The following is a 17864-nucleotide window of genomic DNA, read 5'->3' on the forward strand; positions in this document are numbered from 1 at the left end:
TTAATATTTATTAAAATAATTCTCACGTTATATTTCTTATAATTAGACATTAATAGTTAGATTTTACTTTCTCTCTTTTTGATTGTTCTTATACAAGCTACACATAATTATATGTTGTTAAAGTAAATAGGTTATTACAATTTTTTGATATCTAAAATTCTTTTACTTTTATGATTATTACAACAGTTAGTATTAAAGTTTTATATTATTATCAGCTTTAAAACATTTACATTTTTTAACTTGAATTTAAGTCTTACTATATTTATTTATAAATAAATATGCAAAAATTAACTTATTTATAATGTTGAATATACAGGAATGATTTTGTCGAATAACAATCTTGAGTGACATCTCGCATATAACCATGCTTTTGTCAAAAACGTGGAACAAAAAGTAACACACATTTTATATAATTAAAACCTATTTATCACAATCCAAATGTAACTGAGATAATTTAATCGAGATTGATCACTGATCCGAGATATAACCGAGAATACTCAATTAGGTTTGTTACACGTGAATTTGGCGCGAAACACGACCGTGTACCTCCATCGCGCCAAATTCTAAATCGCGGTACAAGCGCCATCTACCATCGCGCTCATCAGTTATACGCAAAGCTAGAATCTTCGACAATTTCACGCGAGAGGTGCTTCGCTCGTTCCGATCGGAGCCAATCAAATCGAAGAAGAAGAGGAATAGCAGTGCCCTTCGGTTTGATACTGGAAAATGGCGATCTGCGAGGTTGTTTGAAGCATAATTTCAGTAAACACACTCGCGGACTCGCAACTCGTTGGTTAAATGTGCCCTGAAAATCATGTGACGTGGACTGTGTGCGATGGCGAGCAAAGAGATAATCGGCCATCAGCAGCAGTTCGTTGAGGAAATCGATTATAATGAAATCAAAACTGAGCAGGTAGTTCTTCCGACGTATTCGTATTTCTCTTAATTGTCATGATACATCTCAGAAAATACGTTCTTCCTTAATTCGTTCGATAACATGCCGATCGTTAATTATCGCGATTGAAACTTGTTTTATAATTTCATCATTTTCACGGTGCAATCGATATATTAGCTAGATAACCTCAAACGAGAGAGCGACTATATTCTTGTACGAGAGAATACACTCTTAGAAAAAACGCAAGCTGTTAAATGACACATGCTTGTAACGTGCGATCTTGTTAAATGAATTAATTGAGATTTGCGTTCAAATTGTATTTGATCGTAGGTAGTCGGCAAAGGTTCCTTTGGAGTCGTTTGGAAAGGAAGATGGAGAGGACAGGATGTCGCTGTGAAACACATAAATACGGAAGGAGAGAGAAAAGCCTTCACTGTGGAAGTTCGACAGCTATCCAGAGTTGCCCATCCAAATATTGTTAAACTGTACGGTGCATGTACCAAGAATCCAGTATGCTTGGTTATGGAGTATGCAGAAGGTGGATCATTGTATAATGGTAATAGTTAATCTACAAATCTATCGATTAGTCCCTTCAATTAACACAAATCAATTGTATTAAAATTTCTATTTATACTTACAGTATTGCATTGTAATCCTCAACCGCATTATACTATTAGTCACGCTATGAGTTGGACTCTTCAGTGTGCGCTCGGCGTTGCGTATCTTCATAATATGAAACCAAAACCATTGATACACAGGTAAAAAAAATTAACTTTTGGCATTCTTGACAATGTATGTTTTGAAAAACTATAGAAAACTTGACAAATTTTATTTCACAGAGATCTAAAGCCACCCAATCTGTTATTAGTTATGGGTGGACAGATGCTTAAAATCTGTGACTTTGGCACAGCATGCGATTTACACACATACATGACTAATAATAAAGGCTCAGCTGCATGGATGGCACCAGAAGTATTTGAAGGATCTAGGTATACGGAGAAGTGTGATGTATTTAGTTGGGGTATCATTTTGTGGGAAGTTTTAGCACGTCAAAAGCCCTTTGATGATCTTGCGCCTTTGGGCGTTTCAGCCTTTAGGATAATGTGGGCTGTTCATGTAGGACAGAGACCTCCTTTAATAGAAGGATGTCCGAAACCAATCGAGGATCTTATGACCAGGTGAGAATTTCTACTGAAAAAACAGCACAGCTAATATCTATTTTATAAAATCTATTATCAGATCAAAATGTATATAGATATTTCTACACAGAACGGACAGATTTTTAATGCTTGTAGTTTGTTTGCTAAAAAATAATATAATTGTAAAAAATATGTTTAACTGTGTATTATAGTGTATAAGATATCTATTTCTCTCTTGTTTATATGTAACTTTGCTATATTTTCAAGATGTTGGCAGAAAATACCTGAGGAAAGACCTTCCATGGACGAGGTAGTAAGGATAATGATCAAGCTATCAGAATTTTTCAGTCCACATTTAGAACCTATTGAATATTCCTTAAGTATGTATATAATATATAATTAATGTATGATTTTTAATGCATTATATGTATAAATTATTATAAACATACATTATAACATATATGGAATGTTATTTGCTCAAATGATATTATTGCATAGAAATAATATATATAATGACAAATAATATATATTGCATTATAGGTTGCAAAACTGATAACATAGATGAGAATGAAGCATCAAGGGAAGATACACTAGATATAGCCAGTACATTAGATTCTGGAATGAACGGTTCCGTTGCGAACGGTACTATTTGTACAATTCCAAAGCCCTTAGAAAAAGCTAACAAATTCTTAAATGTAGAGAGATCATTGCCTTTTGCATTATCTCACGCAAGACCGTTCAGCGATACGCCGACGAATTTCTCGCCACGGCCAAATAATTTAGGATTTCAACGAGTATCTGATGAGTGTCTGGTATCGAATAATCATTTTCCTGGAAACGTGGATAATAATTTAGAACACGCTAAATCGTCGATTTCGCAAAGTGCAGCGGTACCAACGGCATACGACGACAAATTTGCCGCGCTGCAACGCAAAAATTACAATTTTGCTCCATTACATGTGGAATGTGACCCGGTTGGTAATTTCATCAATAGTGTAAACTTCAATAATCTCATCTTTATATTAGCTTCATTTGTGCATTTTTTTTCTATGTAATAATCATATCTTTTTCTTTGATTATTTTTTATTTATATTTTTAAATCTATGTATCATATTGAAATATATAAATATTTCTATTAAAGGTAATACATAAATATTTCTATCAAAAATAATTTTTATATACTATTGCATTTTTCTATGTTGCAGCATGCTTGGGATTTACCGAGCTCCTCTGACACATCTTGGGAAATTCCAAATAATATGGCCGGATTAGATAAAGTGGTACAGAAAACGAAGAAAAATATCCAAAGTAAGTGTATTGTGAATTTGATTTGTCAGCAAGTGTGAGCACATAAATACCGTTTTCACATAATGTTGATTTATCGATCAATGCGGGATTAAAAAGGCAGTACATTGAATATTGGAATGTTCTTTTTTAATTCTAATTATTATGTATATCTTTGGTAAACTTTTAGACTTTAAATGACCTAAAGTATATCTTTGATTGTAACTAATTGATATTGTGTAATGCGTACAAATGATCGTGAATGAGTAGGAAGAGTTTCGCGGGACTTGTACTCGCGAATACGTACCCGAGCCCTTCTCAGAATAGGTGCCGAAAAAAGATCGCAAAGGGGCTGCGGCACCAAACTGGCTGTCTATGCGAGACCTGTCTCTGTCGCGTTGAGAAGGCACATTGCCAAAAACATTAGAGACATTAGCAAGAATTATTTAGGCTTTATGCGGCGATCGATGTATGATTTATAACTGTACGATCGTGTTGAAATTACGCTGCGAGTCATCTCTACATGACGGAATAAGTTGAAATGTCGAGAAAACTAGAATTATGTCTATGTAATGATGCTATAATACATATTATGTGTGTATGTATGTGTGTATATAATGTCAGATGTTTACATTCACAAATATGTGATATCTGATTCGCAATACGATATAGGATAGGGAAGAAAAATTTCTAACGAATTTTTTGAATACAATTTATAAAAGCGTTGAGAGAGAACACACATTAAAAAGGTTTTAAAAAAGGTTTAAAGAGGTCCTAATATCTCAATATGTGACTAATACGTGGAATAACGCGGGATGTTTTAATGGCACACAATACCTTAACGCGAGCTGCCACGCGGGCGTTTTGAGCTTACAGAGTAGCGCTTTGTGGTACACGAAGTAGATTATTTTCGGCCTAGAATACTAAGCACTGCGGCTGAGTCACCGGGCGCCTTCTTCGACTTCGGGCATCTTCGTTTCTCTCGACTACGTTGACTAACGCGCATAATGCGTTTATACGTGTATGCGATTTATCGTAATTATTATGCGTGCGCGCGCGCGTGATAATTATCCCGTTTATGGAATATTGCTACCGGGATAGCGATCGTTTATCATACAAAAAATATTTTCCTTCTTTTTTGATAATTTATAATTGAATATATATTTGTGTGTGTGTGTGTGTGTAACTATGCAATGTAAATCGCAATCTGGAAGATCATTTATATATATGTTCACGTATATGTATACTATTATATATTAAGAATCAAAAGTATCTCTTAGCATGAGATGACATATGTAGTGCACAGAGTCGTACAGATAAATTAATAGCGGTCAATCGGAAAGGCGGTTAGAAAGAAATGAGCTCGACATGCTATATTCATCGAGGGTTCGTCGATCGACGGAGTTTGCCGGTGTATCCTGGCAAAGGGCCCGTGTAGCTGCAATAGCGAGTGCCGCGTGCACTAAATTTAACTGACGACTAATCGGTAGGACGTGTGACTCGCTTTTGATTGGCACGTTGCGACGGCGACGACGATGAAGAGGACGAGCGAGGAGCAGCAGAGGCGATTGTGGAAATAGCGGAAGAACGTTAGGAGGGGAGAGAGAGGATGATAGGAGGAAAAAGTGATATGCAAAGAGAGGAGGAAGACGACAAGACGAAAGGAATAAGAAGAAAAAAGAACCAGACACGAGATTCTCTCGAGGATGAATCAAGCTGCGGAGCGCGTTTTGTTCTTGGCTCCGCGTATACGAACTTCGTGGTGTTCCTCGTCGAGGAGTCAGGGTGGGGGGGTATTTAGAAGCAGGTGTGGCTGAGTCAGCATCCCCAATATAGACGTGCGTTTGTTTAGTAGAGAGCCGACTCCCTACGGACGAGCACGTCCTGTCGATCGCGCGGCTCGCCAAGCGCGCAATACGAGCTCGATTTTATCGAGGACACATCCGATCGATCCGACCGGGAATTGATTCCACTTGACACGGCCATTCCCGGATCATTCCATTGAAATTAGCCGTTATAGAGAGCGATATCGCCGTGATAACAAGAATTCAACTCTCAATCGCCACGGCAAGATTCCTGGTATCGCTATTATAGACTCGTCATCTCCGAGGACCCTTATCTTATCTCTCTAGAAACCCGACTCTAGAAATCTCTGTGATTCGCGAGAATCGAAAGAATTATGTTGAGAGGATCGGAGAATCGTGGACGTTAAAACGTCGTCAGCGCAGCTGCAGCTCACACAAGAGCGGCAGTTACCTAGGAAGATCGACATGTGCGACGACTATCCGGAAATCGTCGGCACCGACACTCTCAAGCGCTGCTGGGTCCTACTGCGTTAGTATACGTTTATTAGATTCTCCGCGCGAAGTCGTTTGCTCAATTACTCGTATTTAAAGTCTCAAGGAAACATGCATTCCTCTATAAAATTGTATTCCTCTGTATAAAATTGGTAAGAATAGGTAAGATAAGCGCGCGATAAAGTTTGATCGAATGCCATGATTCTAGAAATTTTATGAACGATAAAAATATGTAATTTATGTATAATGTTATGAGATATGAGACATTTAAGCTTAAGCTTTCAACATTTAAGATTCCAATACCATTGGAAATAATTTCGCGGCTGTCGACATCTGTAATAAATTCTACGCAATGCGGTGCCGCAGGTAGCAGCACTACGAGCGAAGATTTGGGCAATGTCTGCCGCCTCTTGGACGCCGACCTGAGGCCTCTCACGCCCGACGACACCTGCAAACGTTCGCGAGAGATCTTCGAGGAGCACAAGCAGATAGCACAGGAGTATCTCAAGGTGCAAACGGAAATAGCGTTGTTGAGCCAGCATAAGAACGAGATGTTGAAGAATCTGAGCATCGACAGTCTCAGGCAACAACAGGAGTTGCGAAAACTCGAAGATGAAAAGGTTTCTCTCTTTTTATTCTATATTTCATTCACACACTAGCTTGCGGCACTAGCTTAGATTCCAATACACGAGATTATTATCGATAACATTGCCTTTTTTGAAGAATCTCCTCGAGTTTTCAATCCCGAGAATTATTACGATTAACGCGATAACTTTCAGGAGTCTCTGCTGAAGCTGTGTCGCAATCTACAGCGGCAATTACAGATCATGAAGGATCAGAGGATCAAGGGAGCGTTGACGAATGCTGCTGCTGCCGCCGCCGCCGCCGCCGCTGCAACGCCGACGATAGGACCCGCCGTTTCCGGAAACAACGGTTGGGTGGTGGTACCGCGTCCAGATCCATCGAGGCTTTCTTGAGACTTTACGCGTATCCGAGGGTCTCAACAAGAATGTACTTACGTCACGTTGTGCAATCGGCCGGCGATGCGCGATGCGGATGGAATCATACGCATTGAAATTCCAATTCAATTTGATACGAATATAAATCGCGCCGCTTACTATCGATAAAGTCGTGGCTACGCGAATCTATATGGTTATCTAGCGAAAGACGATTTTATCACTCGACTCTGAATATCTGGATACGACGCATGGAAACTGTGTAATTGATTTCCGATCTTATGTGATATAGAAGACGCGGATTTCAGATACAGATTTAATATACAGGTACGTTTTTCATTAGATTTGTTGCAGAATTTCACAGTCCCATCTTTTTTTCTATCTTCTTGCCAATGCGCGTTCTCCTCGTTCGCGAAATTGATTAATACGGCAATATAGATCTTTCCTGTATGATAACTGGTAATAATATTTTTGAAAATGTAAAGGGAGATTATTTTCGATTTCGAAAGCCTCGGAGGTATCCTTAATAATAATAACACAATCTAGTCGCTTCGACGATGACTCATATAATTTGTCGAACTCTGTTTACATTTGACGTATAAAGAATGCGTTGTATGATCTTTATTATTTAAGCTATTGTATTGCCTATATACTGATCAAAATTATTTTATGTATTTTGTCGATTTGATTAACGTATTGGACACACAGAGAAAAGGACATTGCAAATGAGACGCAAATATCGAACAATGATCAACGAACATGGATGCGCCATCATTTAGATTATATTTGAATTTTACTTCTACGTACGATATACGCGGTACATATATATTTGATTGAATTGATCGTGTATCAGAGATATAATCTGTATACGACTCTCTATAGAATACTTATTACTTTTAGCCAATCGTGTTGCAAGAAACGGATTAAAATTCGTTTTTCTTATCGCTTATGTGCAACTGTTTGTTTGTTTTTTTTTTCTTTTTAATAGCTGCTTTACATTTCATCTAAATGCAAAATTGATATTTTCAACAATTACAACAATTATTGATCTAACGAATTGTAAAGATAAAGACACCATTTAAATCACAGTGAATTCAATGTACAGAAAAGTTTCTATTTTAATCGAGCCGAGTAAGCGGTCGTCTGAAATGCAAGACAAATATCAGGACAAATTGTTGCAAAGTATATATCAAAAAAATTGAAAAGCGCTGAAAAGTTAGAAAATAAATGCGCAACGATATCAATGACGATTGTATGAGCAGATTATCTTATCATCGAATTAGATGATATTATCAATCGAATATCATCGAAAAGGATATTGATAGAAAATTCTCACGCGTCAAAAATTGAGTAGCCAAAAAAACATTTCGGGCTAATTTTCTTGTTTTCCATTCCTATTTTAATTAGAAAATCTCTCGGGACTCCCCATTAAAAAACGCGATTAAAAAAAGGAGATAAGGACATATGACAAAATAATTACACTCTGACAGTTTTCCGGCGAGTTCTCTTCCGAGAATCTGTAAATTGTTACCTGAGCTATATGTAAATGCAAATGCATGTATATATACATATGTAAATATAATTTTGGAAGGTTGCAAGAGAGATTTAGTTTTTCTGACGCTTTTAAGATCTTTTGTACGATACCTAAGTATAGAGAATTCCTCGCTTCATAAAAGGAGATAAAAAGGTTTGCAAATTTATGTTAGAAGAGTAGTAAATTTACATACGTTATTAGAGATTAATAAAATGTGCTATTATAACGAAGTCATATTAGCACGTGTCATTCGATATTTTCATTCCTCGATCTGATTGGGGATTGAGGATTGAAACTGTTAAAATATTAAATTATATTAGAAATCAATCCTATCTTAATAATGCGAATATCGAACTCGTTTCTTTATAATCAGATTATCGTGAGATAATTTTATTAGCGCGTAGTATGCGGGTGTACAAGCGTATAAATTTTATAGTTGTACGTATCATAATAATCTGATATCGAAACACACGATTTATACATCTCACATAGTCGACGCAACGAGAGAACATGCAGAACGGAGTAGCGGTAAACAAGGATGTACGCCATCAACGGAATCAATAAACTCGTCCTAGTCATATGCACTCTGATATCTCGATGGAACGAGAAATAGAAAGGAAATAGGACGCGGCCGATCAACCGGGGAAATAGGAGGAGAGGGGGTGGGTTGCCAGGGTGGGACAAGATAGTGAATGAGAAGAGGGGTGGAAAGAAGGGACGAAGGGTATGAATAGAGGGTGCGAATACGTGGGCGTACGTTGGCTAGACAAGGAGATCGGTAAATCTTTGTGCTCTCCAGGAAAAAGAAAATAGAGAAAATGATAGAGAGAGAGAGAGAACAAGATTATAAAGCATGATTCGATGAGAATGACAGAAGAGAAGGGAGAAAAAAAAACAGCAGGTGGAATTGGCGAAACGGGAAAATATGTGCGCGCGCGTGCGTGGGCGCTCGACGAACGGGGGGAGAAAACAAGGGAAGCAGCGAGAGAGAAAGAGAGATACACGCCGAGGGGAAAGACGTGAAGCGGGTAACTGAAGAAGGGGTAGGGAAGATCGGAACTCTTTAGACGTCCACGGACCTGCTCGCGAGCCTCGTTCCCTCCCTTTAAGTTTCTCGCACGTTTTTTTCGCTCTATCATTTCTCCTGTTAGTTAGATCACCTTCTCCGTGTGGAGAATCCTGTAACGAGGATCATTCCAGGATGGCCCACGCTGCGTCCGACAATGTCAACGAGAAGAGCTATATCCTGGACGCGAGGAAGAATTTCGAGGACGTGAGTAAAGTAATTAAGAAGTCTATCTCGCCTTGTCCGGATGTGGTCTACCACATCGATCACAAACCCGACGTTTCCGGTTTCTTTCCACTTCCGTGAAATTATCTTGTGGCGCATGCAAAGCGACGGATCATTAAACGCGCTATAGAGAGAAATAAATTTCAGTGTCGTATTCTTTCTAACGTCGTCTCTTTCTTTTCCGAATTTTGATACACATACGTTTGACAGATCTCAGATACTCTATTGGATAGATAGTTAATACTGCATCGTGTCGTGAAATCCTGTCGCGTATTTACTTAACGAAAATCTACATCGGATAGTCCTGCATCTTTTTAACGGATGTAAAAAGTTACGAGAAAGTGTTGTTGCCGGCTGCGGTTACACGGCTTTCTCTACTTTGTTGATTTTTGATTGCGCTCTCCTAAATTGTGATTAAGCGCAGAGATATATATCTTTATTGTGTTTCACAATTGTGTTTCACAATTCGCTCGATTCTCATACCGCGGTATAATCGCGCAAGCCGAATAAAAAATACACAATTATGGGTCTTCTTACCATGGATTTGATATTTTCGAGAGATTAGCATTTTAATTGAAGTTTTTGTCGGCGCGACGAGATAAAGATAGACATTTTCATCCTGACGATTCAATTTACCGTGAGAAATTTCCGCAATGACATTTCGTTCAATATGCTCATTTCAACCGTGATTTTCTCTACAGGTTTCTTTGATATACTTTTTTATTATACATTCTTTTATAAATAAAGTTATCGTATCGGGATCTATGAAACTGCCAATAAAGATATTTATATGGGTGCATCCACCGTGTACCAACAAGCTGAACAAGCGAAATTAAAAATAAGAGACGCGTACGTTAACTTGTTGAGAGAAAAAAAAATAGGATATATATTTCGCATTTATAACACTGCCATACAATTGTCAGCTGACTTGTTTCGAAAATTCTCTTCGGCAGGGTGGCAGTCTCGCATCGGAAGAATCCTACGATGACATGAGGCGACTAGTCGGGGTAAGATATATTTCGTACGTATTTTCTTATTTCATTTACCAAGAAACGATTAATTAAGCCTTGTATTCAGCCTACAATTCGTTCTATAATTTGCGAAGTTCCGTTCATTCAATCGTAATGACTCATGCGATGCACGATACAATAGAGATTAACGTGCAACAGAAATTTCCATTAATCGACGCTTATTATTGACGTTCCGATGGTTGACTGACGGGAGCGATGCACTTTCGATATTCGTCAGTTGGCCTATTACAAAAAAGCACGACTTAATTGACATGTGCGCTATCATACTCGTTTTTATCGCGTCGCCCCTTTACGCTGCGGTATCGCTCCAAATTATTCCACCAGCTACCGGAATTATTTAACTCGTGCCTATAAGAAATAGAGAGAGAGAGAGTGCTAATTTACAACAACTCGCGACACTTTACATATATAGCGACACTTTGAAATGGCTTTTCGCGCTCGTGTCATTAATATTCATCAGCCACGAAATATACGGAACCTCTCGCGGAATATTCACGAGTGCGCGTGAATATGCGATATATTTTACCTAATTAATGTTACGCCGTATATTCGTATATATATATATTGATGGTATTCTCGCGCTAGTTACCATAAACGGCACTATGGTAATGTCGGCACGTGTTTGCGTAGGAGGAGGAGGAGGAGGAATCCGGCAAATTTAGCAGCCTACCGCTCGCGAGCTTCAACTTCATCAATTCCATCATTGGCAGCGGCGTGATAGGTAAATGAGAAACGAGTCGACACAATGTACAGCGTCTGAAAGTTATAATTTCGAAAAAATAAAGATAGAAAAACAAAAGACGAAGATACGTTTACCTGGAAGGATGATTTATGTTGTAATACTCGCGAAGCTTAGGAAACTGCGTCTCTAGAGATCGATGCAAATCTTTTTAGGAATACCGTACGCTCTACACCAGGCTGGCTTCGGTCTCGGCATCGCTCTGTTAATTTTGGTAGCAGCATTGACCGATTATTCGTTGATCCTCATGGTGCGAAGCGGACATATTTGCGGCGAGATGAGTTATCAGGGTCTGATGCGAGCGAGTTTTGGCCGCGCTGGATTCTACATTCTCACGGGACTGCAGTTTTTCTATCCGTTCATAGGTATACACAGCAACATTCTACCAAATGCGTTTTTTCTCTTCTTATCGATGTGTAAAAAAATGTTTTTAATGTTGCAGCAATGGTCTCTTACAACGTCGTCGTCGGCGATACAGTCACAAAAGTCCTGATAAGGGTAACGGGGATGAACGAGACAAGTATCTTCGCGCATCGACAAGTCGTCATTCTTCTGGCGACCCTTGGCATCACCATTCCACTTTGTCTGTACAGAAATGTCGCGCGATTAGCGAAAATCTCCTTCCTCTCTCTAGTCTGCGTCGGATTCATCCTTCTCGCCATCTTCATCCGGATGGACAGCATGTCCGCTATGGTGTAAGCGAGAGTTTCACTTACCGAAAATGGAAAGGCATGATTGCGCTCCCGTTGTAAAATCGCTATGTGTAACCATATAGGCCTGATTGATTTGCAGTCCAAGTCAGAACGACAGCTGGAGATTCGCCAATTTGCCGGGGGTCATTCCGTCCGTCGGTATAATGGCGTTCGCCTTCATGTGCCACCACAATACCTTCCTAATTTACGGCTCGATCGAGCGGGCGACCCAACAAAAATGGGACGTGGTGACACACTGGTCCCTCTTTACGTCTTTTCTGATTGCCGCGACCTTTGGGATCGTCGGCTACGCCACCTTCACGTCGTATGTACAGGGCGATCTCATGGAAAACTATTGCTGGGATGACGACCTGATGAACTTTGCCAGGGTCATGTTCAGCGGCACTATACTGCTCACTTTTCCGATCGAGTGCTTCGTTACACGTGAGGTAAACTCCTCTCCTCTCTTTCTCATGTTTTTTTGCGCATGCATGACACATGACATTGTCGTGCATAATAACTAAAAATTTGCAAACAAATATGATTATTATTACATCTTGCATCGCTTCTCAGGTGCTTATGACGGCGATCAAGGGCACGGACGAATTGGAGGGACACGAGGCATATGTACCCAATTCGGACCGCAAGTACCTGATAATCACCTTGACGATAGTATCCGCGGCATACCTGATTTCCATGTTGACGGATTGCCTGGGCGTCGTCCTTGAGCTGAACGGTATCCTCGCCGCGGTGCCGCTTGCCTACATTCTACCCGGTCTCTGCTACCTCAAGCTCGAAGAGGGGCCCATCCTCTCGCCCAAAAAGCTGCCGGCGCTCGGTCTGATGACGGCCGGTATCCTGGCCGCTATCTCGGGTCTCCTGCTGCTTATAATCAACAGCAATTCCTCCGGTAGCTGCTTTCACGGTAAAATAATGCCGTATTGCGTCAACAATACGACGATGACGACGACGACGACGACGCTGCAGCTCCTCGACGTGACCACAATGTCCATCAACACAGAGTCTGCAGTCTAAGTTTGACAGACGAGCACGGTAAAAAAACCTTTAGTTTAATTGTAAGTCTGCCAAATTTTCGAATGAAAGTATATAGCGCGATTAAGTTAGCGCGTACAAATATGTGCAGAAATAGTCCGAATCAACAGGATGCAATCGGTAATATTCAATCATGGATACAAAGTAAGACGACAAGTACGCATGTATAACGATACCTAACCGACGAAGGAAATCGGAATTATATACATAATTTTGCTTTTGAAAGTTCCGAAACACGAGATTTTGTACCAAGCTCGCAGGAAGAAGAGCCGAAAGACCATTCAGCATCGACGCAAGGCTTTATCCGTGAATGAATATACCGTTTCAACATGAGACTTATGATACATTACATGGAAAATAAAACTACGCAAACAATTTACAAATAGTTCCAAAGAGAATAGCGATTACGCAGCGTTCTGACCGACAAATCTTACATTACGGAGATATTTTACGATGCGCTTAATCTTAATAAAACAAGCTTCAGTATCTTGAGATTTGAGAATACACGGGACACAAATTTATGAAAAAAAAAACAAAAAACAGTACTTTACCATTTACGTTAACGGATCGGAGATATTTAATTATATCGAATTGTTTCCTCCACTCATCTTCGCGATGTCATGGTGAGATTGGGAGATCATATCGAACACATACTCGCAATACGAAATCAATGCAATACAGGATTCGGCTTACAAGCGAGAAATCCGAAAATTGGCAATAGATGATCGTTCTTTCTGCCATTTAATAAAATATATATAGTCCTCTGAATGTTCATCGTACGCAAATTTATCGAATTATGGAGTAAAAATCATAATTTTTCAATATTTACATAGTTGCGTGCATACAATGAGCTTGAAATGTTCGCGAGTAAAGATACTTGATTAATTTCTCGCGACGCATATTATTAGAGAGACAGAATTTTAACGTACCAATCGCGATGATTATCGAACTTCCGATATCATTATTATTGATAGATGCGTAAAATATGATTCTTATATCTAGTCCTAATAAAGTTCCAAGAAAAAATCTCCGTGGTTATATAATGCGTGAATTTTAAATAATAATTATCGTGATTAGATAATTGTGATTAGATAACTAACGTATAGAGAGAGAACGCGTATAAGCTAAAAATCTCATTATATTTTTAAAAGAATGTTGAACAGACAAACGGTTTATAAACGAGGATATGTATATGTATATGTATATATATATATATAACACATATATACATACATCTGTATACATACACATACATATTATATTTATATTTTCTCTTGTTAAGGGACTAATGACTAATATATTGAATGTTGAAAAATCAAGGGATATATAAATATTTTAAATGCTCATAAATGTGTGTGATAATTATAGTTGATGGCTTAAAAAGGTATCGTATTATTTCATCTCTCGCACAATTTGCCTTATCTTGCCTAAGATTCTCGACACGCGTTATATTTTCTTGAAGGAAAAAAAGCAATCAACGATCAGTTTTAGTCTTTTACGAAAAGAACTTGTAGAATCGTATTTAAGAATATTTTCTCTTGCGCGTACATAAGCTTTCTGGATACAATCAAATATTATTTGCAATGTGAAAAAAATCAAAAAGAATACAGAGAAATAAAATAGACTCTCGCGCTAGTACAATCATTGTTCAAATTTCATATTCTTGTTTGCAAAATTTAAATGATTAAGATTATACGGTGAAGACTTTAGAATGTTGTGTTTTTATAGCTTAGAGAAAGAGAAAGAGAAAGAGAGAGAGAGAGAGAGAGAGAGTTAAGATATCGATAATATAAAATCACACAAAGCCACAGTGAAAATCACGACACAATCACGAGGCGAAAGTAAGTTTCCGCTTCTTAAATGACGCTTACAGACGTTCACACTGATCAAAGACCACATGTAAGAGGAAAGTATTTACCGCGCATGATTCGCGTACCATAGCGTGTAAGAATCAAACATGTTTACCTGTTTAGAAATATATTTGATGAATCTATATAAAAAAAGATTATAAGAAAAGCCTATTTAAGATAAGAAAAATTATTAAAAGGGTCTATATAAAATTGATATATATTAAATGAAAGAGGGATACATCCCTCCCCCGTCCCTTTTGTCTCTCTCCCCCGAAAAAAGTGGAGTATATATTATCCGCGAATGAAGAATATAACGCGCGCAACAGGAGACAAGAGGATATATAAAGATAGATCCGTATTTAAAAAATATATATCTTCATATATATTTATATGTGAATTTGTGTGGTTCGCGTATGCTATCACGCACATACACACACGCCGTTCCGTGAAATGTTTGTAAGACAAAAAAGTAAATGCCTCGTCGACAACATGTGTTGTACGCATTACGTTTTAAGTAATTATATATATATTTATATGTACGTGTGCGCAATACTGGCAATATATTCTTTGTACACATGTATGTATACGTGTTTGGATATTTTTAATCGTTGCGAGATAACTAAACATGTTTAGCAGAGCATACAAAAGAAAAAGAGAGAAAGAGAGAGAGAGAGAGAGGTCTTGCACAAAAAACTATTATCATCGTTTTTAAAATCTTGCGATCGTTTCAAGTTCCTGAGCTGATCTCTCTCTTTTCAATGTTCGCTCGCATGTTTAACTTAATGGTTCGATAAATAATTATGTGGTTGTGAGCTTTACGGTGTACACTCGCGCCGTTATACTACGTAATGACGTTAAAATTATCTTTATTGATTTAGATACCAAAGCAATTCGAACGCGTGGATGCGACTGAATATGATTATGTGCGAAGCCACATATATATACACGGATACTTCTTATAATTAAATATTTCACGCATGAGGACTCCGACCTTTCTTTTTTCTTTCGCTTTCTTAATGTCATGTGCTAGGCAAACGTATAATTTATTTTTGCTCTATAGCAACAATAAGCCGCGTATAGATTAACCAGCTTTGGCTGTCCTATGATATTATTTTGATAAATATCCACAAAAGGTTTCCATCCTGAAAAAATATATCTCAAAAGCAAAGTGATCGATGAGATGTTATCTCTTATGGATATTTACCATTACTTTATATTTATACGATGCTTTCTTTACAATATTTTGCCTTCATAAGTCGTATCACATAGAGAGAATAGAATTTTAACAGGATGCATCTGATACCTATGTGCAATTAAAGAGCCAAAGATCAAAAAAATTTACAAACAAGACACTATAACGCGATAGCAATGCGATGAATTTGTTACAAAGCTTTAAGATGTTAAGTTTGATGACTTTGCGTTGTAAAAAATGATATGCTAAAGTTAGTATCAGTCAGAAAAAATATTCCAAGTGCCAACATCGATTCGAGAGAGAGAGAGAGAGAGAGAGAGGAAAATTTATTACAGGTGCAATCTTAACGTTCGTAAAAGTAAATGTATTATTGATGATAATTTGAGATGTTAAGTGAACTTTACACGCGGAGCAATCGTTAAGGATCGTAATATAAGAGCGTAATCTATTTGTGTATGCAATATTAGTTCTACTCTATGTATGATTACATATGTGTGTGTGTAGTTTCATGCTGACTTAATTTCTCGATGTGCAACCTTTGTTTCGACTTGATATTAATGTTTCCGAGAAATAGATTTAACAAAGTGTTTCGAATCGCGGGTAAGATTTGCAAAACATGCGAAAGTTTCGTCTTTGAATAAATTTCATTCTCCTTAAATATCTTTCCACGCGCGTGAAAGTAAATATACAGAGAGTAAAATTCGCAATGGAAGGAAAGTCGCGTGCACAGGGGGAGGGGAAAAAGATGAGAACCGAATCGACAATTTCGCAAAAATGGGAGACGTGTTCGCGGATCGAGAGTGTGAGTGTGTGTATGCGTGTGTGTCGTGCGTGTAGGATGAGTCATTGTACTATGTAAATGGCGATCACGCGTTATTCCATCGTCTCGCGGGTCTTCCGACCATATTTATTCTGTGATAGATGCACGCGTTTACGAGGAATATATATATATATATGTATATACATATATATACTTATATATACATATATGCGCGGGTGTGCGTGGCGCGCGCCTACCCGCCGATGCTGTACGATGCTATATGATGTTACCTAAATTTATTTCGCGGAATAAAAAACAAATTTACGATTATAAACGAAGCAAAGAAACGTTCTCCGTGCATGTACGCCTGTTCCCCCTTTTATTTCTCTCGCTTGCAAAAATTCATCTTCTCTCCTCCATCCTCGCAACAGCATTCAGGATCCAGGAACATGATCGTTTCGACGCTTTTTTTCTCCCATCGTGACGATTTATCAGGGTTTCACCTAACGGTATAAGAGAACAAGAGTGAGTGAAAGTGATTAGAGATATATTTAGGCGCGTTTCACCGCGCTAGTTTCCAGAGAAAGCGAGAGCCTCCCCCTCTTTCTTCCCGCGATATATATATCGAGTCAATGCTCGATTCTTCGCTCGTCGAAAGATTCTGAGAAATTACGAATTCGCGGGGATAAAATTACAGACTTACCGTTTCCGTTGAAATTTTTCCATCGCGATGACAGCGCGTTTATTGTTACTGATACACGATATGACACGCGTGACATGAAGCGAGTGACCACAGCAAAATTGCCATGACCCTGTCCGGTGGTTGCGCGCGCGTTTCAATCGCCCTCTCGTTTCCCGCGCGTTTCATCGATTCGAAATAAAATTCTTGCGGGCGACCGTCGCGACGCCAGTCGTCGGATCCACCCCTGACGATTCTCTACCGATCTACCCTGACCTCTAGTCTTTGATTAATCTCGGTCGCAGTATTTGGCTCGGTGTGACAGCTACGAAAGAGAGAGATAGAGACAATTTCGAACCCGCCCTCGATCATCGTACAATGTCCTAATTCTATTAACTAGAAAACGAAGACGAGGATGAAGACGAGATGTCATCTCGGAGCATCGCGTCATCTGTCATCCCGATCCTGAGCA

The 17864-nt window shown here is 38.6% G+C and overlaps 2 protein-coding genes across 3 annotated transcripts; both read left to right on the forward strand.

Annotated features, from left to right (window-relative positions):
• Positions 1 to 662: 662 nt before the first annotated feature.
• LOC115245292 (mitogen-activated protein kinase kinase kinase 7-like) lies at positions 663 to 8169 on the forward strand. The gene is made up of 9 exons (XM_029823540.1): positions 663 to 913; positions 1226 to 1451; positions 1536 to 1653; positions 1735 to 2073; positions 2302 to 2414; positions 2575 to 3008; positions 3240 to 3342; positions 5982 to 6235; positions 6395 to 8169. The coding sequence occupies exons 1-9, from the start codon at positions 836 to 838 to the stop codon at positions 6590 to 6592; spliced, it is 1863 nt and encodes a 620-aa protein (XP_029679400.1). The 5' UTR covers positions 663 to 835; the 3' UTR covers positions 6593 to 8169.
• Positions 8170 to 8319: 150 nt separating this feature from the next.
• On the forward strand, positions 8320 to 16224 carry LOC115245293 (putative sodium-coupled neutral amino acid transporter 11). Of its 2 annotated transcripts, none has more exons than XM_029823541.1 (7): positions 8320 to 9378; positions 10350 to 10403; positions 11058 to 11148; positions 11322 to 11531; positions 11609 to 11861; positions 11959 to 12307; positions 12432 to 16224. In XM_029823541.1, the coding sequence occupies exons 1-7, from the start codon at positions 9307 to 9309 to the stop codon at positions 12891 to 12893; spliced, it is 1491 nt and encodes a 496-aa protein (XP_029679401.1). In that variant the 5' UTR covers positions 8320 to 9306; the 3' UTR covers positions 12894 to 16224. The 2 variants fall into 2 exon arrangements, with proteins under 2 accessions (XP_029679401.1, XP_029679402.1); XM_029823542.1 differs by having other exon boundaries at positions 11061 to 11148.
• Positions 16225 to 17864: the final 1640 nt, after the last annotated feature.

The sequence above is a fragment of the Formica exsecta genome, unplaced genomic scaffold (genome assembly GCF_003651465.1).
Source record: "Formica exsecta isolate Colony F162 unplaced genomic scaffold, ASM365146v1 scaffold933, whole genome shotgun sequence".
In the NCBI taxonomy this organism is placed as follows: Eukaryota; Metazoa; Arthropoda; class Insecta; order Hymenoptera; family Formicidae; genus Formica; species Formica exsecta.

Bases quoted from the DNA above. Each gene is read 5' to 3' on its own strand.
- LOC115245292 (XM_029823540.1), top strand. From the start codon at position 836: ATGGCGAGCAAAGAGATAATCGGCCATCAGCAGCAGTTCGTTGAGGAA. The intron at 1,654-1,734 runs GTAAAAAAAATT...TTTATTTCACAG, and splicing joins CCAAAACCATTGATACACAG to AGATCTAAAGCCACCCAATC. The intron at 2,415-2,574 runs GTATGTATATAA...ATTGCATTATAG, and splicing joins ACCTATTGAATATTCCTTAA to GTTGCAAAACTGATAACATA.
- LOC115245293 (XM_029823541.1), top strand. From the start codon at position 9,307: ATGGCCCACGCTGCGTCCGACAATGTCAACGAGAAGAGCTATATCCTG. The intron at 11,149-11,321 runs GTAAATGAGAAA...AAATCTTTTTAG, and splicing joins CATTGGCAGCGGCGTGATAG to GAATACCGTACGCTCTACAC. The intron at 11,862-11,958 runs GTAAGCGAGAGT...ATTGATTTGCAG, and splicing joins GACAGCATGTCCGCTATGGT to TCCAAGTCAGAACGACAGCT.